This window comes from Oenanthe melanoleuca, chromosome 4 (assembly GCF_029582105.1).
Source record: "Oenanthe melanoleuca isolate GR-GAL-2019-014 chromosome 4, OMel1.0, whole genome shotgun sequence".
NCBI lineage: Eukaryota > Metazoa > Chordata > Aves > Passeriformes > Muscicapidae > Oenanthe > Oenanthe melanoleuca.
The window spans coordinates 26,756,378-26,778,673 of record NC_079337.1 but is presented as its reverse complement, the minus strand read 5'-3'; the positions used below and the strand labels follow the sequence as shown (position 1 = coordinate 26,778,673).

General features: G+C 47.7%; 2 protein-coding genes across 3 annotated transcripts in view; one reads left to right on the top strand and one right to left on the bottom strand.

Moving 5' to 3' along the window:
- Positions 1–4,618, bottom strand: part of MFHAS1 (multifunctional ROCO family signaling regulator 1) — a 43,712-nt gene extending 39,094 nt beyond the window's left edge. For both annotated transcript variants that reach the window (XM_056489212.1, XM_056489213.1), the window contains exon 1: positions 1,250–4,618. In XM_056489212.1, the coding sequence (XP_056345187.1) occupies positions 1,250–4,436 (3,187 nt within the window). In that variant the 5' untranslated portion in view covers positions 4,437–4,618. The remainder of the gene's footprint in view (positions 1–1,249) is intronic.
- A 9,020-nt stretch (positions 4,619–13,638) lies between these two features.
- The window catches only part of TNKS (tankyrase), a 145,271-nt gene continuing 136,613 nt past the window's right edge, over positions 13,639–22,296 (top strand). The window contains exons 1-2 of the mRNA XM_056489026.1: positions 13,639–14,167; positions 20,795–21,019. Of these exons, the coding sequence (XP_056345001.1) occupies positions 13,684–14,167; positions 20,795–21,019 (709 nt within the window). The 5' untranslated portion in view covers positions 13,639–13,683. The remainder of the gene's footprint in view (positions 14,168–20,794; positions 21,020–22,296) is intronic.

Genomic DNA, 22,296 nt, shown 5'->3' with positions numbered 1-22,296 from the left:
TGGGTTCACCCCCCTAGTCCAACAGCTCTTACGTAAGTGAGCAGTTAGAGAGAAATACATTTGATGGAGCCATGACTCATGCTGAGGAGCAAACTGCATCTCCTTATTCTAAACATCCAGTGGAAAAAACCAAACCAACAAGAAACAAGAAACCAAACCCCAAAACAACCTCAAAAAAAACCCACCTTATTAATCACATTTACTTATGAACAAATTCAGTACCACTGCATGCTTTAAGTCAAATCATGCTACAGTTCCCCGGACAATTTCAGTTTAATAGTGTTCACATAATGCATCTTCAACATGGTTGTTAAAATGCAGATTTCTGAGCATTGCTCACAGTCCAGAGTGTGTTTAGATTTAATGCAGATTTACACATCAAAGCACCTTTCCCATGGCACCCTGCAAGCCACAGAGCAAACCCAAGCGGAGCAGGGAGGACACTAGTTAGGGAGGCAGGGACAGCTTTAAAAAGCACCGTGACCGGTCACACTCCAGAGGAGAAAGGTTATGCTTTTTCTGTTTGAGGAAGGGAGAGAGAGGAAGGAAAATAAAATGCTCTCGAGAACAGCTCCAAAAAGCACAGTCTAGGAATCACTTCTAGGTGAAACACTTAAACAAAGAAGATGGAGTATCCTTCTCTCTTCAGGGAGGAATGCTTCCCACTAGAGACAGGGCTCAGAGAAAGCTCTTTCTTTACACAAGGCTATGGAAACCAACACACCCATTGTCTACCAGGGGGAGCTTTCCTGCATTCAGAGAGACTGCGGCATAGGCCAGGTTTTGGGGGTGGACGGTTGAAGGGGGAATGGGGGATACCTGTAATGTTTTAGGTATCTCTATTCATGTTTACAAATAGTTCCAAGAAAGCAGGAGCTGTAGGGTAAAAGGAATTAGGGGGGAAAAAAAACCCCAACACGACGGTCCTATTCAAAAGAATCAAAACAAGGAGAACAAGTCAGAAATTTTTCAACAATGGCACCACCAACCCTCAGGGCCAAAGCCCAAAAAGCAGAGAGAAGAGAGACAAACAAAGGGGGATGTAAACTCCCCTCCTCTCAGAATAGGTTTATTTTAAGCCTGTCTCCTTGGAGCTACCCTAATATTTTCTCTTATGACTCAAACCATCAGGCAAAGGAGTTACAGCAGAGAAGAAAAGAGTAAAAAAAAGAAAGAAACGGAACTAGGGACCTTTCTAAAAGGGACAAAGCTCCAGAAGAGATGAAAGACAAGCTGGGCTGTGCCTTACCTGGAAAAGTGTGTGGGTTGGGTGACCCTCTTTTAAGGCACTTTGAACAGAGGACATGCACAGTGTAGTACAGGCCCGGCCATTCCTGGAGCAGGACATTCAGTTCTTCCACTAAAGGTGTAATAGCTTGCCAAGCTGTCCAGATATTTGGTAGGGATGCATGACTAGCAATAGACAGAGTGTCTGGCTGCAGAGCTCCCCTGGCAGGCCGGTAACTCACCACCACAGGCACCTTCCCCCGGTAGGCATATATCTGGTATTTGCCATCTGACCGCTGAACCACGTGGCTGTTAATCTGGACACTGTAGCGTGCAAACAAGCCAGGTGGGAAAATGAATGGAAAGCTATATTCAATCTGCAGCTGCTCAATCACAAAGGACTGTCCACTCAGATTGGTGCCGTTGATCCATGCCTCTGCATGGGGCACCTCGTTTTTCACATAGCAGGGAAACTTGTACCAAGCAGCTGCCCCATTTAAGGGCTTGCATTTGGGTTTGTTGATACAGTAACATAGCCCCATCTTCTCCAGCAGCTCCAGAATGAGCTGCAGATCCTCCCGACTCTGGACATGGGGCTTAAGAAGGAGACGGATAACATGGGCAGGAAGGAGGCCATGCAGCAAGAAGCCCTCCACGTAATGATGGAGCTGAGTGGTCCTCAGTTCATCAATCTGGGTGTCACTGAGCAGTTTCTGGAGCAGCACGGTGGCATCCCGCTGGCAAAAGACATTGAGGATATCTATGAGCCGTGGCAGATTGTGGAACACATACTCCCTCAAGGTGAGATGCTCTTCAAAGTAGAGCAGCTTTCCACTCTCGTGCAGGTAGGACAGGGCACTCTGGAGCCGATCCTCCGTCAGGCCTGCCTGCAAGCCAAGCCGGGCAGAGTCCCACCAGCTAAGCCACAACTGCTGAGCTTGAGGCTGGAAGTGCAGCTCCTCCAGCACTTGCCAGGACTTAGGCAACACCCGGTGCAGGTTTGGGAAGATATCCCGGTGCTCAGCCACCGAGAGGAGCTTGTCCCGCAGGCGACGCACCTGGCAGTGGTCCAGGCAGCTGAAAGGCAGCACTGGAGAGAGGATCTGTGGGCGGTGGTTCAGAAGATACTGAAACTGGGCTTTCTTTCGCCTCAAGTTCTTGTCTGAGACCCCATAAAAGGCAGCATGTGGGCTGGAGCAACGCAGGTCAAAGTCCTGTCCCAGAGCCTCATCCACCTGCTGGACTAAGCTCTGGAGTCCCTCAGCATCCCTCTTCTCCTGCTGAGCGATCTGATGATGGATGTCCAGGCACTTCTCTTCCAACTCCCGCTCTGCACAGAGGTCAGCATGGGTTCCCACCATGCACACTACAGCATGGGGCACCTTGGAACTGAGCCAGTGTAAGAAATAGCCCACAGAGGGGTAGAAGTGCTGAGGGATGTAGGCACTCATATTCACCACCAGCACGTACAAGGCTCCAGGGGAGAGGAAGAAAGACTGGATCACATCATAGCTTGGGTCCCCCGCCAGCTCATACACAATGAATGTCAGGCCCCTCTCTGCATCTGCTGTCCAGTCCATCACCTCGATGCCCTTACTGCCTCCTGATAGTCCTAGTCCCAGTGGTACTCGGGGAGCATTGGGTGGTGCAGGGCACGTTGCATCCCCCTTTGCTCGGCGAGAGGGCACATGAGAAGGGATATCCTGCCGCTCAGCAGGGAGATGTTCCATCTGCTGCATGATAGGTACCCGAGTTGAGGATTTGTCTTGAGGCTCCAGAAAGGGGCAACACCCAACTGTCACCCTCCCAATGTCCTGCTGTTGCCCAGGAAACCCTCTGTGCTGGGTGTTCCCTGCCTCCAGTCTTCCCATGTCCTTTCTCTGCTCATTTTCCTCCATGAGACACTGTCTCAGCAGGGTCTTTCCTGCATCCTTTAGGCCTATCAGGACTAGTTTGAGGCGGGGTTTGAGGGCAGGCTGGGAGTGGGCCAGCTCCTGCTGGTAAGCTGCGATGTAGGGGATGCCTTTCATGCACACCTCATAGGGGGGCTGGATGAGGGGGTTGTCTTTGATCTTCCACAGGGTGACACGGGAAAGCTGCCCGAAGCCCTCAGGCAGGATGGCGATCTGGTTGCCTTGCAGGACCAGTTCCTCTAGGCTGTGGAGAAGCACAATGGAGTCAGGTAGATAGCGGATGTGGTTGTTGTCCAGCCAGAGAGTGCGAAGCTGGTGGAGCTGACAGAGGTGAGGGGGCAGCACGGTGAGCTGGTTGCGGCTCAGGTAGAGCTCCTCCAGACTGGGCAGTGCCAAGATGGCAGAGGGGAATTCCTCCAGCAGGTTGGATGAGAGGTTCAGCATCTTGAGTCGCTGCAGTCTGCCAAAGTCAGCGGGCAGCGCCTGCAGCTGGTTGCCGTCCAGCATGAGGCTCTCGAGGGCACTCAACTGGCAGAGACCCTCGGGCAGAGATGCCAGCCCGGTGCCGCTGAGCCAGAGGATCTTGAGGCGGCGGAGGGCAGCGATGCCCTCGGGCAGGGCCCCGAGGTGGCGGTTACCGGAACAGTCGAGCTCCTCCAGGGAAGCCAGCTCCAGCAGCGGGGCAGGGAAGGAGGGCAGCAGGTTGTGGTCGACGTCTAGGGTACGGAGGTGCCGCAGACGGCCCAGGCCCTCGGGAAGGCGGCGCAGGCGGTTGAAGCTGAGGTCGAGCTCCTCGAGGCAGCCCAGCTCGGCGAGGCGGGGGGGCAGTCCCAGGCCTTCGGCGCCCAGTTCGTTGTGGCTGAGGCTGAGCTTGCGCAGACCCCGCAGCCCCGCCAGCGCCCCGCCGTCCCCCAGGTCCCGCAGCCGGTTGTGGCTGAGGTCGAGCTCGGCCAGACGGCCCAGGTGACGCAGGGCGGCCGCGGGCAGGCGGCCCAGCCGGTTGCGCCGCAGGCTGAGCACCCGCAGCCCGCTCAGGGCGGCACCCACCTCGTCGGGCAGCTCCTCCAACCCCCGCCCGCTCAGGTTCAGCGCTTCCAGCTCCCCCAGCGCCGCCGCCGCCGCCAAGGTCGGGCGGCGAGGAGCGGCGGCACCGGGGGGCGGCGGCGGTCCCCCCGGTGGCCCTGCGTCCGGCTCCGGCTCGGGCTCGGGCTCGGCGGGGCCGCCCCGCAGCTTCCGTGCGCGCAAGGCGGCGTCGCGCCACAGCCGCACCGCCTTCGGGGGCTCCGTCTGAGCCATGGCCGGGGGAGCGGGCCCCCGCCCCGCCCGACCCTACCTGCCGCTGCCGCCGCCGCCGCCGCTGCTGCTGCTAGCCATGGGCGCGGCCGTGCTGCGCGTCGCCGCGACGGGCTCGAGGCTCCCCGCGGCTCCGCGCCGGTAGTGCTGCCGCGCAGCCCCGCGCACGCACCGCCGCCGCTGCCACCGCCTCGCCGGGGGCGGGACGTGGTCACGGTCCGGCCCCGGCAGCGCCGCACCGCCCCCACGCCGGAGAGAGCCGTCCCCACCTCTGGGGGAACACCCCGCCCCTGCCTGCCGGGCACCGGCCCCTTTTACCCGGGCAGGAAAGGTCCGTGTGCTGGTCTGAGAGTGCCGGCCTGCATCTCCTACTCCCGGCAACGTCCGAGAGAGCGGCCCTTCGAGTGCCCTGGTGGGGTGAGCCCGCCTGGCCCTCGAGGCGGTGGGGCAGCAGTGGTGTAGGTGGCGGTGCCGGCACTTCGCTGGGGACCCCGGTGTGTGACCGCCGCCGCCCCGGGTCTCGCCCTGCACCTGGGCTCGCTGAGAGCTTTGAGAGCCGGCCGACTCACCACGGAGTTACGGCAAAAGCTGTGTCATTTTTTCTCGAGGCAATGGCTGATTTTTCATCCAGCCCTGCAGGAAACCGAGGTTAACCTTTCTTCCCATTCAGTAAATGTTTTTCCGTGTTCAGAGCGAAAGCCTGCAGCCCTCTGGTTAATCGGAGCAACTCTGCCACCTTCCTGCCGTGCTTTGTTTCCTGTGCTGCAGCCATCTGGCCAGACCCTAAACGCTGCCTTCTTCAGGTTCCTTAGTAAAGCTTTGCTCCAGGGGGTCGGAGAAATAGGCGTGGAAATTTCCACCTCTGCTACCGACAGGCAATAGAGCCCCTCAGGCGCGTCAGGCTGACGGAGGCTGTGGGTGCTCAGCTTTCCCAAGATGTATGACCTTACTCTTACAGATGTTAGCGATGCACCTTGGCCAGAAGTTCAGATTTTAAAACGTCATTGTCTCTGTTCAGCACTGGACACTCCAGCATGCCTTGGGGGCTTTCATGCTTCCTTTCACCGTGGAAGCAACTTTTCACCTTATTGTAACAGCTACCATTAAAGCATGCTATAAGCTATTACTTCAGACCCATGAAAAGAAAAGAAAATGGATTTGAAATGAAAAGTAGCAGGGCAACCAGGTTCACAGCCTTTATTGTCTTCCTTATTGTGGAAAGCCCTCACAAGAATGACACCTTTCCTTTTGGGTGACCCTGTGCACCTAACTGTGCCTGGAGAGGAGAAGCAACTTCGTGTGGAGCCATAGTCGCTGTACTAAATTATTAAATTTACAAATTACTAAAACTACAAGATTGCAAAAGCTCAGATTCAGTTTCTGTCTTTCTCATCATTAGCAGACAAGCAGGGATAAAATAATTTTTCAGGCCCTCTGAGTTCTAGGAAACCTTCACCAGGTTTTTGCTAAATGCCTGAGAATGACATCACCCTGTGTAGGAAAAATCTTCCTGTGTTGGCTGGTAAAGCCAGATCAAGGACACAATGGACAGGGAGGAAAGTCCATGCTGAAAGAAAGTGTGGCTGTGTGAAGGTAAAACTCATCTCCAAATAGAATTCAGGAGCTACCCAAAGCCAGCAGAGGCAGTCTTGGAGGCTGGGCTCATGTTTTGGCTCTAGGGCCATTGCTCGAGTTCTGCTGGAGAACAGGTATGCAGGGATACTCTCAATCCATGAGGCTCTGCTGAGAGTCTAAACTTGAGGATAAAATTCTTCCAGATCCTAGCCCTGGGAAACAGAAATATTTCATGGCTTCTTGCTAAATTGTGCCCATCCAGAACTAGTTTTCAAGCTTGTACTCATTTATTTTCAGAGCATCCCTGCAGTGGGTCAGTACCTCTTTTATTCAGGCTAACCCAGTTTTGCTTTTCTGAAGATCACGTGGGAAATAGCCCTCCTCTGTACTCCAAAAGGAGCACTCCCCTTCCCTATTTCTAAAGCGGCACACTCAATTCCTGCCAGGGAAAGAGTAATTTTCTTCTCCCACCTTCTCGCCCAATAGCTCTTGTTGAAATGAAACCATGTTGATGGTTTCATTACCAGCCCTCTACATGCAAAACCACCCAACCTGTTGCTATCAAAATCACATTTTTAAATCAAAATGCTGTTTCCAGTAACAAAAGATCTCTGCAGGGAAAATTGACCCTGGCTTCAAATTTGCAGCAAATTTTCTTCTTTCCAATGCCTTGTGCAGGTAAAGGACAGCAAAAGCACATCATTATTGAGGGTCACCAACCCTATGATTCCTGTGGCCACTGCAGATCCAGTTTAGATCCAGAGGCCAGAACAGGCTTCCAGTTGCTATATGACCTACAGCAAGTGTAACTCAAAAGGCTGCCACTGCATTATCCTCTTGTTTCTCATGGGAAAACTGGAGGAGCTCCTCCACTGGGAATACTTCAAGCAGCTGCTAGGCTCAGCCAGGTGAAAAACACCAGGGAGAGTGTCACGGTGTGACTTGGGTTTTGCCAATTTTAATATATTTAATTTCTTTTAGACATAGGATTTGGGGAGTAGACACAAGGCAGGCTCAAAACTTAATAAGGTATAATAAGAAATTTATTAATACCACACACACAAAAAAATTCAGAATAAGATTCCTAGATTATTCCCTCCTCCCTTCATTCCACATTCCTCAACAGCATCATACAGAAAACACTTCAGTCAGTTATCCACCCAAATAGTCATTCCAGTTTACTTAGGAGAGAAAAGTCCCTTTTTTTAGTTGTGGCTTAGGAGGTGTCTTCACCTTCACAATCTACATCCGCCTGGGAAAAATTGCAGATTATGACTCTCCTCCCATTTTTTTCACAGTCCTTCCAGAGCTGTGCTATGGGTTATGTTCCACAATTGGGGTACCACTTTTAAAGGCAGGCTGCTGAAAAACAAAATTCTCTTCATCTCCTTCTCTATCAAATGTGTCTGTTCATATTCCAGTCCCAAAACAGAGAGAGGTCCATTTCCCCAAGGCAAAAAGTCCTCTACTCAAGCATCCAAACCTCCCCAAGTATATTTCACAGTTTAAAGGAATTTTAGTGTAGTCACAATCCCCTTAGCCCACAAAAAGGGTTTTCAGCTACTTATCAGTTGCATCTTTTCAATCTCTTCCCACCAGGACGTTTATCTTCATTCTGCTGACCTCTGTAGTCTCCATGCTTCATTTCTTCTCATTCAGGGGAGCTCAAGAGATCGAGAATCTTATCCAGGCATTAAGAAGTTAAAATTGTATCCAGATCGTGAAGAAGCCACATGGGCAGCTGGAGCCGAGCGGAGCCGAGCCGAGGCAGCAGGGCCGGAGCCATGCAGCTGGTGCTGGGGGCCACCTGGCCAAGGCCGGGGCTGCCTGGAGCTATGCAGTCGGGGGGGCTGGGGGCCGGGACCATGCGGCCAGGTCAGGCCCCACCACCAAACCGGGCCCGGGTGCCGGGCCGGGCTCCCCCACCGGGGTCGGGGCCAGGGCCCTGGCAGAGCCACCTCACCTCCCCAGGGGCTGGAAGCCTGTTCCCCGGCCTTGTGGTGCTTTCCCTGAGGCGAATCCACCCATCCTCCATTTCATGTGCAACCAGCACAGAGAGAAATGCTTATCTCCATCTGCCTGCTATTAGAGGTCATAGCCTGTATTAAACGTATCTTTTTGGCAGCGTGCAAGGACAGGGTAAGTTTTTTCACTAAGCAGGGAAAGTTTTGATTGTCAACCTTCCTATCAAAATATGCAAAGCAGCAGGATCCGATTCCATCGTAGTAAAGAGAGGGAGAAGTCATGCAGCACTATTCAAACTTTGATAAGCTCCTGTAGGTGATGAATGAAGCTAAGGCAGAAGAAATGATGAAGTTATGAACAGCAGGCTGACCCAAAGACATCCCCAGTACTGTTTGAGGGTTGTCCAAAGAGGAAGCTCTGGTGCTTTCCTATGAACTTCACACTTTATCCCACTATACCTGCAAATGTGTGATGGTGTCAGCTAGGGATGGTTTCTCTTGGCTTTTTCAACACATTCACCACAGTTAAAGCTGCCGGTAGGGAATGAGATAGGTAGTTCCTGGGGAAAAGAAAGATTTTATCTCTCAGAAAATGTGGCTTTTGGTATGGACCCAGATGATCCCTTATCTTCCCATCTTCTTAGGCAGAAAAGACATACTTGTCCAAACATGACTTCCTCATTTCCTCTCAATTTACTCATCAGTTTTCTGGAGGTCCATTAAACATGAGCATTAGCATGCTGGATGCTGGTTTTGGAGTAATTTCCTAATTTTTGGAGGTTAAAAATATTCAGAAACCACACCAAACCCCTCTCTTGCAGCTCAGGATCAGTTGAGACTTACAGCCAGGTGGCTGTAAAATTGCCAGAAAAGCTGGGGTTTTTTAATAAAAAAAAAAAAAAAAAAAAAAAAAAAAATCAATCCCATTTCAGTGGGTTCCATTATATGTCAGAATTGCATTTGCAGTTATTAATTTTAAATAGTAGTCCTGCAATGTCCTATTGATGGAATTTAATGATTCAGATGAAATCTGAACTGCTTTCACTTTACTGAGGCCTTCACCTGAAACATTAATAAGATTTCTATGTAAAGCCCCTTTCTCCTGGGTCAGGCAAAAGGCCCTGAGTAATCTAACAGTATTTTAGAGCCTGACTCTGGCCCTTGCAGGATAAGAGTTGCAAATGCAACCAGCTGCTTGTGACAGGACATGAACTTAAATCAGCTCAACAGAAGCACCAAGCTGCTGTGGCAAGCAGATGCAAGGTGTGCTGTGGGCCAGTGCAAAGCTCACAGGCTCTGGCACCAGTAGGAAATGAGGCTGGCAGGGCCTTGGGAGACTGCGTACCCTCTGCACCACCAGACACACAGCTCAGTAGTTAAAAACCCCAGGGTCCTGCTTTGGCACCAATTCAAGAAGTCCTGTTTCCAAAGGCTTGGTGGTTGTCTGGGGACAAGCAATGGGTTGACTGACTGCTTTCAAAGATCCTTCACATGTTCCTCCTCAACCTTAAGTAGAAATCCTGTGATTTTGCGCAGAACCGCATTCTCCACACTATTTTACCCACCATTTCTGGAGGAGTGCTATGAATCTACCTCAAGGCTTACCAAGCCATATACAAATGGTGATGGCAGCTCTTGAAGAGATCCTGGAAATGCTTTGGGCAGGAGAAAGAGAAGAGCTGGGGTGAACAGCACTGCTGTTTGCCTCAGGCCTCTGTAGGGGAGCAGTGGGACTGTACATGTGGGGCAGGAAGACTAAGAGGAAGTTTGGGAATTCAATAGGATAGGACCCCTACCCAAATGTGGGAGTCTGAAGAGGAGTTGCATCCTCAGAACAGCTTCACATCAGCCCCTATGTAACCTATGACCAGGCCCCATTTCCCCATAGGTAGGTCTCATACTGTGAATCCTAATTGCTTTGCTTATTTCTTCCTAGGCACAGTAATTCCTTTCATAGACTCATAGGAAGATTTGTGTTGGAGAGAACCTTTAAACATGATCAAATCCAACCCCCTTGCCTTGGGCAGGGACATCTTCAACCTAGATCAGGTTGCTCAAAGCCCCATCTCACCTGGCCTTGAACAGTTCTGGAGGAGGGGCATCTATAACTCCTCTGAGCAACCTGTTACAGTGCCTCACCATCTTCATGGTAAAGAATTTCTTCCTACCATCTAACCTAAATCTCTCCTCTTTTTGTTTAAAACTGTTCCCTCCTTGTTCTGTCACTACCTGCCTGTGTAAAAATCTTTCTCCCCTTTTTCTTATAAGCCTGCTTTAAGTACTGAAAGGATGCAGTGAGGCCTCCCTGGAGGCTTCTCATCTCCAGACTGAACAACCCAGCTCTCTCAGTCTGTCTTAATAGGAGAGGTGCTTCAGCCCTTTGATCATCTTTGTAGCCCTTGTCTGGACCCGGTTCAACAGGTCTAGAGGACCTCAGAGCTGGATATAGTACTCCAGGTCGTGTTTCACAGGAGAGGATTAGAGGGGGAGAATCTCCCTTGACCTGGTAGCCATGCTTCATTTTATACAGCGCAGTACACAACTGGCTTTCTAGGCTGTGAGTGCACATTGCTGGCTCATATCCAGTTTTTCATCCACCAGTACCTTCCTGGCCTTCTCATGACGGTTGACCGAAAGTATAGTATTCCTTACTCAATCCAACAACCAACAATTAAATTTTAAGGCCACCATTAAGGCCCAATTTTAAAAAATATTACTTGTATTTTTAAAATTCTTTCAGAAAGTAGAACAAATGTTTGCATACCAAAACATTTCATAAAAGTGATGCTATCTATAGCCTTGGTTTATGGGAAATACAGAGAGAGCAAAGGAATATGATTTTTTTTTTTTGCCACTGATGCTACAAAAGCAATTGGAGGATGGCATATAAATTGTGAGAAGCCAGTGGTGAGCTGAACAAGTGCATATTGATGCTCTGGCCTCTTAAATATCTTACAAAGCTTGATTCTGACAAAGGGGAATGTTGCAATTAGCTTGCAAAGTCCTTCTGGAATTTTGAGATGAAAGCCAGCTGTGAAGCAGCTGGGAGGTCTTGCTGAGTTCTCTTAGTGTCTGGTCAAGGCCCATGCCTTCTAAATCATGGCATGAACAAGAACTGAGCTGGGCATATACAAATAGATCTTTATTTAATTCTCCACTAGTTATGGGGACTGATTTCATGCCTCCCCTCTCACTACCAGCAGGAAGGTACTTAGTAGCACTAGACCAGATTCTAATTTCTTCTGAATTCCTATTTTCTGATTTTCTGTGCTGGGAGCTAGACCTGGTCAGTGCTTCTTCAGCACATCACATGGTGCTATGCAAACACTTCCTGAAGCCCTTTTGCTAGCAAACAGCTAAGGCAGATGTATTTGCTGAGGCTGGCTGGCCTTAGCCGTATTCACTATTTTTAACAGAAATTCCTCATCACTCTCCCCATTCCCTGACGTGTCACTGCTGCCCCACCAGGGGTACTGAGGATTTTCCAGAATCTGTTGGTGTTGATATATTTCCTGTCAATGTAATCTCCCTTTTCTCACAGATTAAAGTTAAGCTATTGGAGCTTTCTGACTTAAATCATAATTGGTATTTATATCCTCCCTAGATATCAGAAAGCCAGGAGAACTGTGACATCAGCTTTCTTCTGCTTTCCAAATTGTCCTGGATTGGTGTTTTGTCTGCTCCTCTCCCGCTCCCACACCTCGCTGTCTGCATGGAGCTGCCGCCGGTGCCCTTTCTCCCCCCCCGGGGGGGGTGGTGCCCCGGGGCTGTGCTTGCTTGGCTTGCCCTGCTGCCCCGGCTGCTGCTGCTGCTTGCTGCGCTAGCTACCCCGGCCGCTGCTTCTGCCCCGCTGCTTTTGCCCTATTGCTTCTGCCCCGCTGCTGCTGCTGCTGCCCCGGCTCTGCCCTGGCTGCTGCTGCCTTCCCCTCCCCCTTTCTCTCCTTCAGCTCCAAGATCTGTACCGGCTCCGGACGGGACCTGAGCATCAGAGACTGCCTCCGGAGCCTGCCCAAGAAGCTTCTCGCCCTTCCCAGCAGCGACCGTCTCTCACTTCGGTGAAAACAGTTCTTTTGTCATCTGGGATTGTACTTTCCTGTTGCTGGGAAGTGTTTTTCTTGTGTTTGTTAATAAACAAGTTTTTTCCACTTTTCCCCCCGAGTAAAATTCTCTCCGAGCCCAGTGGGGGGGAGGAATTGTGAGGGGGGGTTTATTTTGGGGGGCTCCTTTGGAGGTTTTCCCCCAGTTTTGTCCTAAACTTGGACACAAATCCAAACCAAAATCCTTATTTAAATGCTTCTGCCTATGCCCACGTTGTTCAGATCCGCTTATGCTACAGAGTGCCTTAAGGCCATGTTTTGGTCACTGATATCCCTAGATTTCCCTTTCTTACCTTTTAGTAATGGTAGCCACCTTCTGCCTCGCTGCCCCTAGCTTTCTCTTCCACCTCTCCACACTCAGTTGTTTTTGAGCAGATTGAGTGTTCCCCACTTTGCCTCTCTGCAATTTGCTTCATGTGGCTTTTTAGTGATCGCCTTGCTCTGGCCAATGGGCTCTACGCCAGCGCTACTTTCCTCCCTGGAATGAGGAGGAGCCTTTCATCTTAGCTAATAAACTTTTAAAGAACTGCCAGGCTCCACTTAGGTTTCTCCATCAGCTTTCTCTCCTGGTCTCACTCCTTCATTTCCTGGCATTAGGAAAGGACCTGTAGCAGAATGAAGTACTGTTCAAAGCCAGGTAGGATAAAGCCTTGAAGGTCCTGTTCTAGAGGGAGGTGCTCCCTGCCTATGGCAGCGGATGTCTGGATTAATGATTTTTAACGTGCAGTCCAAGCCCATAACATTCTACGATTCTGTGATTCTATGAAGCCACGCTGCCGGCTGGATCGCCTCCCGAGAAAGGGAGGTGAGCGCCAGGCCAAGCGCTGGCTACCCATGGGGGTAACCCATCTACCTCTGGGGTGAGGAGTAAAGGAATGTGATTGGTTTGTCATTGATGCCATAAAAGCACTTGGATGGTGAAACATAAACTATGGAAAGCCGGCGGTGAGCTGAACAAGTTCATACCGATGCCTCTTAAATATCTCGCAAAGCTTGGATCCGACAATGGGGTGTTGCAATTAGCATGCAAGGACCTTCTGGAATTCTGACACGAACGGCGGCTATGAAGGAGTACCTGCCCAGATTCTGCTGTCGCAGTCGGATTGTGCCATAGAGACGGAATTAAGGCGGCCTTGTCCCCATCGCGGGGTCCGCATTGGAACACCGCCCCTCACCCTCCCCTTCCAGGTCACGCCTGAGGTGTTGCCGTCCCGCCCCTCTCCCGGCAATGGCAGCCGCGGCGCGTACGCAGTTCCCGGGCAGCGTCGGCCCCACCCAGGGCTCCGCCGCCCCACTCGGGCTCGCCCCCGCCCCCGGCCCCGCCCCCGGCCCCGCCCCCGGCCCCGCCCCCGGCCCCTGCCGTGGCCCCTGCCGTGGCTCCGAGCCACCACCTCGCCCCCTCGCCTATCCTGCCCCGCCCCGCCCGCCGCGGCCAGCAGGGGGCAGGCGCGCCCCGCCCGGGGCGGTGCCGGTGCCAGTGCAGCTGCACCCTGCGGGCCCCGTGCGGGCGTCACGTCCGTGCGCGGCGCTCGCTGTTGGTGGGCGGGCGGAAGAGGCGGCGGGGCGGTGCCGTTGCCGCAGTGACAGAGCCGGGAGGGGCGGAGCGGTGCAAAGATGGCGGCGGTGCCGCCGCGTCGCTCCCAGCACCACCATCACCACCACCACCCGCCTCCCGGCCCGGCCTCCCCGCCGCCCGCCGCCGCCTCGCCGCCGCGCAGCCCCAGTCTGGCACCGGCCGAGCACCGCCACAGCCGGGCCGGCGCCGAGGGCGAGGCGCCCCCCGACGCGGACCGACCCTCGGCCTCGGAGTGCGCGGAGGGTTCGGGCGCTGCTGCACCGGCCCCGCCGCCGGGCTCGGGCAGCAGCTCCAGCGGCTCTTCCTCGTCTTCCTCGTCCGCATTGTCGTCGGCGGCGTCGAGCCCGGCGGCGGAGAGTCCCGAAGCGGCCGGCCCGGGCGCAGCGAGCGGGGCGTTCCGCGAGCTGCTGGAGGCCTGCAGGAATGGGGACGTGACGCGCGTGAAGCGCCTGGTGGACACGGGCAACGTGAACGCCAAGGACATGGCGGGGCGCAAGTCCACGCCGCTCCACTTCGCCGCCGGTGGGTACCGGGGCCTCTCATGCCCGGCCAGGGCAGTGGCAGCGAGCAGGGAGGGTTCCCCTGAAATATCTTCGGGCGGGGGGCCTCCAGCACCTCGGTAATTCGGGAATGGGCAAGCCTAAGCTGGGAGGAAGAGTGTGAACACACTCTCTTCCCCGGCGGCATTTCGGTACCGGCTATTGGGAGATGGCTGTTAAATCCCCTCCATCTGGGTGAGACGAGTGGGAGAAGAGATCCTGGAAGCGTAAACAGACTGTAAGATCTGAAAGTATGGACAGCGATCTCTGTGTTTGATGTCTGTGGGCTGCTGCAAAATTGTGCAGTGGACTTAAGAAGCAAAAAACTGAAATTCAGAACAGAGTTGACTTGAAGGAAGGGTTTCACGTGTGTTTAACAGCTCAGGGACTCCTGTGATGCACGTGCACTTAATGGGAATCAGTTTTGATGCCTTGTACTTTGTAACTTCTTTCATTTCGGCATGGTTGCTGGTTGATGTCTGCATCTCTTGTGGTCTGAGTAGGCTGGGGAAAGGGCTCAAGTGGAACAGCTGAAGTTACAGATGTGTCCAGGAAAGAATACACCTCTTTGCAGAGAAGAGATGTCATTGTGATCAGAACTAATGTTATAAAAGCAATTTAGTAATAAGGTCCAACAATGTAGACTAACTGGAAGTAAATATTACCTTTTGGCAGGTAGAGCTGTAACAGATTATTGTAGTTCATAAAAAGAGTATTTCTTACAAGGTACATTCTTCACTGGGGGCACAAGGCACACACAATTAATGATAAAAGTAAAAAGAAGGTCTTTTAAGTCATTACTCTTAACTCAGGGCTTGTACAGTTGTTAGGTCTGTGGTCAGTCTGAGAGCTCTCTGAGGTGTGCCGCAGTGTTACAGAACTGGACCTTACGTAGTGAAGCGCACAGATCTTGTTTGAGCTTTGTGGTGCATTGGTACATATAAATTAAGATAATTAACAAGTTTGTATTGAGCGGTCAGTGTTTCAGTGCTGGCAAATGGCTCTAAATCACTGTTGAAATCAGTAGCAAGGTGAACATTTTACAGCGCAATGTTGTCTGGCACTCTGAATAGTGCTGTACAATTTATCAGTTAGACAGCACACCCTGAGATTATATGGGTTTGTTTTAATTTTCAAAGTACAAGAGGCATTTGCCCCTTGGAACAGTGCCCCTAAGGGAACTTTTGGTCCTGAGTTATTTCCTTCTCTTCTCTGATCCTTAAGCTCTACCACTGAAACGGGGCTTAAGCAAGTGGAGTCTAAAACACAGCAAACGTCTGGGATATGGAGATGGACTTAATTTTGATGAACCCTGGAAGATAATGCTGGTACCAACTGCATATGTGCTTATGGAATTCTTAATGTTTTGGAAGGCTTGAGTCTGCTCTGCTAATTTTGAATTCAGACTTAAAGTCAGATCTTGCAGCTTCCCCTAAAACTCAGATCTCATGTAACTTCAGTGACTGTACAGACTGTAGTGCTAAAGCTGGTTTGGAGAAGAAGTGGAATTGGATGAAGAAAAGGACGAAACTTACTTGATGGGATAAGGTTTTGAAAGTTGATAATGTCATTAAGATGTTACTGTAATAGCAGTGGAAGGTGATTCGTTGTAGCATGAACAAAATAGCAGATGAAGTTCTTGTACCTAGCAAATTCCCATATCTATTTTTCTAGATTTAAAGACTTTCCTTAGATACCATACCTATTTTATTTCAAATTGCTGCACGTCTGGTGCCAGTGGATTAGACATGCAAGAGCATTAGGCAGATTTCATACTACAAAGATCTTGAGATGCTGCATTTTAGAAAGGCCTTTAAGCAAGCATGTTGTGTGAATGCAGCTGATCTTAAGCAGTGTATACCTGTCAGCGATGCAGTGTGTTGATTTGATCTCCTTTGTGGGCCAAAGGTAAAATAAAACTTGTTTGCTCATAGCATGGCAATCTGCTGTGTATAGGAAGCTGTGTTTTGGATAATAGCCCATGTGTATGAGCTATACCTAGGAGTGAATTGTGTGGTCTTCAGTAGGGGAATGGGTGGATGTGAGTGCAGGTTGTCACGTTTTAAACTGTTTTTTTCAAACTTCTTGAAGCTAAACTCTTAGATGAATAGGGTTTCACTTCTGTTGTTGGGATTTGTGAAAGAGGAATTTTTCTTCTAATTTCTTCTTCATTTCCCTTTTTTGGGACTGTATTTTATTTTTTTTTTCCTTCCTCCTCCCACAGGGTACTCAACTTCTCCCCAACTCGGTCTGCTTTTTCAGATGTCTATCTTGGCAGCAATGCCAGGCTGTTAAGTTCTTTTACTGTAATAGGGATGTATAACTTCCCCAGTTATAGTTCCTTGTAAAAAGTACTAAGTTTGGGTTTCTGTAAGCCTTGTAAGGTTTCTAATTTGAAAAGCACCTTTACAGCCTTTCTCATGGCAGGACTATAAAAAGAGGGACTTCTGAGAGCACTCAGAATCCTTGGCATATATGTAAGCTGGAGGTAAGACAAGAGCTGAAATCCGTTATGAGTTATTTTAAAAGCTGGGGTTAGGTCTGAATCGGTTTCTGTAAGTTGGAGTCACCTGTCCATTATTAACTTCCAGATAAATTGTGCATGACCGCATCCAATTCGAGCAAGAGTTTTATCCAATTTTCTCTGTTTGGAATGCCTGAACTGCCAGTTGAACTAAATAAAGGGGAATAATAAAGGGGAATTTGGCTCTGTGTTGAACTCTCAAGTAGCTGAATAAATCTGACCTGCTTTGGTTAGCTATTAATAAAGAAGAAATTAATACTGAGGCAATATCACAGTTATGGAGACCTCTCTTGCAAACAGGAAGAGGTTGAGCAAAGCATAATTTTCCTTTCATCCTCCTTGCTTGGAAAGGTGAAAACTGAGTACTGTCTCAACTGCTGCAGGGATTGCAGAATATTTTGGTCTCTGATACCAGTTCAGGCTTTGGATATTGTCCAGCAGCACCCAAAAAGCAGGTTCTAAAGACTTGAAAGTGATTGAATAACTTTAAAACATGTACCAAGAAAAGAAATTAAGTGGAAGTATTCATGTATACATAGCTTTTACATTCAGTTTACTTCAATAAAAACCAGCTTGCAAAAAAAAATTTAAAAAGCAACTATGCTAAGCCTGGACAAAGGTATGTTTGGCTTTCTAGCCATACTGGTGGCCAGAAGCAGATACCTAGGGAAGAGTTACACATTTACCCTCTTCATATGATACTCTTCTTGCAGTTTGTAGCTCAGCAACTGTTTGAACAAAACTCAATTTTTAAGTGTTATTTGAGGATCAACCTGTGCTAAGGAGTTTATTAAAATATTGGACTGTTAACTTGTCTTAGAAGTAATTTGTTTTCTCTTGTACTTTGCACCCTCTTCACTGGAATGTTCTGTATTCTGCTTAATGATTTGCTTCTTCAAACTAGGTTGAATGAGATAAACTATTTCACTCACTTGTCTTTCGACTGCATTCCTTTTATCTAAAGATGTGTTACTTCTTTTCCTTGAGACAGATATTAACTGTCATTGTTTATTTTACCAAAATGAGAACACCGTTACTGTACTATATGCCCCTCAGTAACTGAAAAGAATTGTCAAGCCATTGTTTTTTGTTCTTGTAAACTGGCCCAACAATTCTGAGTTTGATGGTGTTGTTGATACATGGTTGTTAAAATACCTTTTTTCCAGCATAACCAAATGATTTGGTTATTCTGTGTGTGAGAGGTAGATTTTTTTTTCCTGTTGGGAGTCCTATGACTTTTTAAATAGTTGGATTATTTTAGTCTATGTGATGAGGTATCATGGTTTAGGTTTAATTTGTCTGTGACATGGTGTGACTCTCAGCCCAAGATATATCCTGTGCATCACTATGTGGTTTGTGAGTTGAAGTGCCTGTATTGCTCCATTGTGTTTGAAGTAGGCTGTGTGTCATGCTCCGTGCAGAGCACTCACATACCAAGATTGATTTTCTGTGACTTTTCTACAATTAATATACCTGGATGGGGAGGAATCCTGTGAGTGCTTGTCTGAAATCCCAGCTTTTTTCCTGGAGTCAGCTTGGGAACAGACTTGCTTTTTCCCTTCTGAAACAACCTTTGAAAGGATATGTATGTATTTCCTGCTGACAGCTTGGTTCATATGTTTTTAGACCTCATCCTTGCTGGTAGATCATTAATAATAGCACCTCTTTTAGAAGTGACTAGGTGGATGGACCTGGAAAAATAAACTGAGTCCTACTCAATTTCTTCATAATACAATAATTTTTTCATAATAAGGCCACAGTCATAAGGTTGTCCAGTTCCCTACCCATTTAATGGGAAGTTAAACTTATTTTGATCATGTAGTTAGCCTCTCATGTTCTTGTGCAACACATTCCTTTAGCTTTACAGGTGTTCTCTTTCTAGGGTTTTACCCAGGGATATAGAGAATACTAATAATAACTGCTGAACTGTGACTTAATGCCCATTTCTGTAGCAAGAAGGGAAAGCTTCCAGGAGTGGCTTTTGGAAGTTATGGAACTGGTATCACAGAGTGGAGTGTTCTTGGTCTCACCAAAGCTCAGGCTTGGAGAAACCTGATTTAGAGGTGACTTGTTAAAGCATCAGTGATACAGCTTGTTTTCTTTCTGCTTGTGTGTAGTAATGGCAAAAAGCTGTTGGGGGAAAGCAGTTTTGGTCTAAGCATGCCTTTGATATCACTAGTAATAGCTGTTGGAAATCTAGTCACTTTGTGAAGGCTAGCATAAATAACTGTACTCTTGAAAATTTCTGGAGTAAACAGCTTCAATCCTGAAGGCAAAGGGATCTCCCTTGGGTTGGGAAGCAGTCAGTGGTCATAGTTTAAGACAGCAGAGTGGGTTTGTCAGTTAGCAAGCTGTTAATCATAAAAATACAAGCTGCTTTGACATATAAGTAAGATAAGCACTTGTGGAGGCAGAGCTGATCGAAGTAGCTACTGAGTGTTCCTTGAGGGAGAGCCAGGAAATGGCAAGAAGTAGTTGGTAACTTATGACACACTTCCACTCTGTGCAGAGACACCTGAATCGACCACTCCACCTGTGTTGCGGTGTAGAGCAAATTAGATTACATTGCTCCGGAAAGCTTTGCTTGAGATATTATCTTAAACTACTCTGACTCAACTTGTTACAGGTGTTCCTATGTCCTTGTCATAGATGAGATGTCTGACCTCACAGAGGTGTTTGTAAAGCCTCCATACTTTTTCATGTAAAAAAAGATGAATAGATAAATTAGTGGCCTTGACTTTGAAATTTTTTCTTTTATGTTTTTGGTAGCATTTATGGTGCATGAACTCTTAGTGTCAAAAGTGTATTACTTAGTAGAAAGTTCAGCTTGCTTTCTTTGTGACTAGTAACTTGTTCTCTTGAATTATCTTGTAATACTTTGTGCAATATGTCTCCTTCCCATTGAATTTTTTTCTGAAGGAATTCCTAAGAGGATATAAATACAAAATATTAGACCTTCAGTAATACTGAGCCAGGTGCACTTTTTCTCAGCTTGAAGACTTTTCAGTTTACTTAGTTAACTCACTCAGTTTGTTTTTTGTTTAGTGAAGTGGGAGAGGGACTTGGGGAAGTCTTAGGGAAGAAGTCTGATCCCAGTGTGTGCCGTAGTAAAGCAGTGATACACAATTACTTAGCTTGGACTTCTCTCACCCTTTGCTGATATATAAAACCATTCTGAAAAGATCATGTGTCTAAGAGTGCTCCTCCACCTCGAGGACTTGTATTCCCACTCTAACACATGAGATTACATTTGATAAGAGCATCTTTCCAGCTTTGCTTAGGGTCCCAGTGATACCTACTGGTGTGTTTGACCTGTGATTTTATACTTGTGTAAAATATAACTCCTTTTGGAGTCTTGTTCTTAAATCGAGGAGGTGAAAGGAGGAGGAAAAACACCTAATGAGAGTCATAAGTCTTCCACGTCATAAGTCAAACTGTGCACATAGCAGCTTTGCTGAGATTGGAATTGGCATTTGGAGGAGTTCTTGCTATGTTGTGATAAATTAATTGGAGGGTTGGTGAAACAGTTCAGCTGTACTTAAACTCATCAAACTGACTACTTGATGTATTATACTCACCAGGGAAAGCACTCTTCCAGTTTTACAGGGAAGTCAGTTGGTTTTTTACCAAACTTTATGAAAATGTGGCAAAGAATTATGTGTCTTTTGTTAATATTAATAATTAGGTTGTCTGTAAACTATTACCATGAGAAAACTTTTGACTAACTGAAGGGAGGTTTAAAGTGGAAACCCTATTGGGCATATAAAACAGAGGGTACAGCTGATGCTCCTTTTACTTTCCTTGCATCCTTCTCTCATCATTCAGCGTGCTCAGCCTTTGTAGAATGTCTTGATGAGAGAGTGGCAGGCAAGCTGTGCTACAACACAGTTCAGCTCTGTCAGTAAGCTCTGTAAGTGAATTGTCCAGCTGTTGTTTGAGCAGGTGAACAGTCTGACTTTATGGTGAAATGAACCAAGAAATAGATGAAGGAAATGAATAATGTACACTGAACCAAGAGGGAACAGTTTTAGGTACTAAATCATCTTGTTTTGCCAGACAAATGAACAGAAATATGTTCTCTTGCAGGCTTTGGAAGAAAGGATGTTGTAGAGCACTTGCTGCAGACAGGAGCCAGTGTTCATGCTCGTGATGATGGAGGACTGATACCCTTGCACAATGCCTGCTCCTTTGGTCATGCAGAAGTGGTCAGTCTGCTGCTGTGTCAGGGGGCAGACCCAAATGCTAGAGACAACTGGAACTACACTCCTTTGCATGAGGCTGCTATCAAGGGGAAAATAGATGTGTGTATTGGTAAGTGTCTGTCACTTTTTAGGTTGCAATTTTACTTGATTATGTTTTGTGAAGCTGTAATTATTTATGTGCTGAACATGGGATGAAAGATATTACTTGTTTTAAAAGTGATCTATTTTTAATCTAGCAGGTAGGAACAGTGATAGTAATTTAACTTTTTCTTGGTCTGTAATACAAGGCTTGTTAACTTACATCAGAAAAGCTATCCTGGAGAGATTGGATGAAGTCTCCTTGTTTGTTAAATTACAGCATTTAAAATCTGAATATATAGGTTTCTCTTTCTTGGTTGCTGTCAAGAAAACTAGCTTTACTAGATAAAGTCCCTGTTTTTTTGGCTGCTGTATATGTTGTAGTAGTGGTTAGGATGGTGGTAAAACTTGCATTCCATGCAGTATGGAGAAACAACTGGTCCTTTGGAGCTTTCCAGTATAGTTTATAGAACATGGTTGTTCAGTGGTGATCTGTCTTCAGTATGTGTTTTGTAGCCTGGAGCCAAAGCAATTTCAAATAAAATTGAACACTTCAACTGTTTAAAATTTGTTGAGAGCATTTAAAGAGCTTTTCAGTCAGGATGTCTTTAACTTTCATGAGTTTTTTCTGTATTTAGTAGTTCTTTGTTTCTAAATGGGAATTTTATTTTTTTTGTTGTTGTTGTTACGCTCAGAGCAGTTTCTTGAGCTTGCACTCTTTTAACTTCTACTAACTTGAATAAAATCACCTGCTCAGCATTTCTTTTAGGGATGCCTGACTTATAGGCACTTCAGTTAAGATTATGAACTGTATGTTCTATGTGTTATCCAGATGACAAGAGACAATTATCGGACTTCCAGATAATGTCTTTTTTTCTGGAAGTTTTATTACATAGAATTTCTTCAGAGAAAGCTACAAAACTTACAGAATGAAATTTTGCATTAGCTTTATTGCAATATTTAAGTCATTACTTAAAAATAAGCACCAGAAATTAAATGAAAGAAAATTGGAGGAAACATTAGAATGTAATTTTTCATTCTGTTTCTTCTATTTACAAGCAATGTGATTTCATATCTGTATGCAAGGTAAAACATGGAGAATATTCTTAGAAATTGAATATAGTTGATTATGCAGCAGTATGTGGGAAGAGATCCATTGATATAGTAGGTTCCAGTAACAGTCTACTATGACAGTGTTGAATAGAAAACTAAGTTTAATTGCAGTCAGTAACTGGAGTCTAATATACGACTTAAAGGAAGTAATTACTTTGGTCTGGTTCATGCTGGAGTCAGCCTGATTTTGGGAAC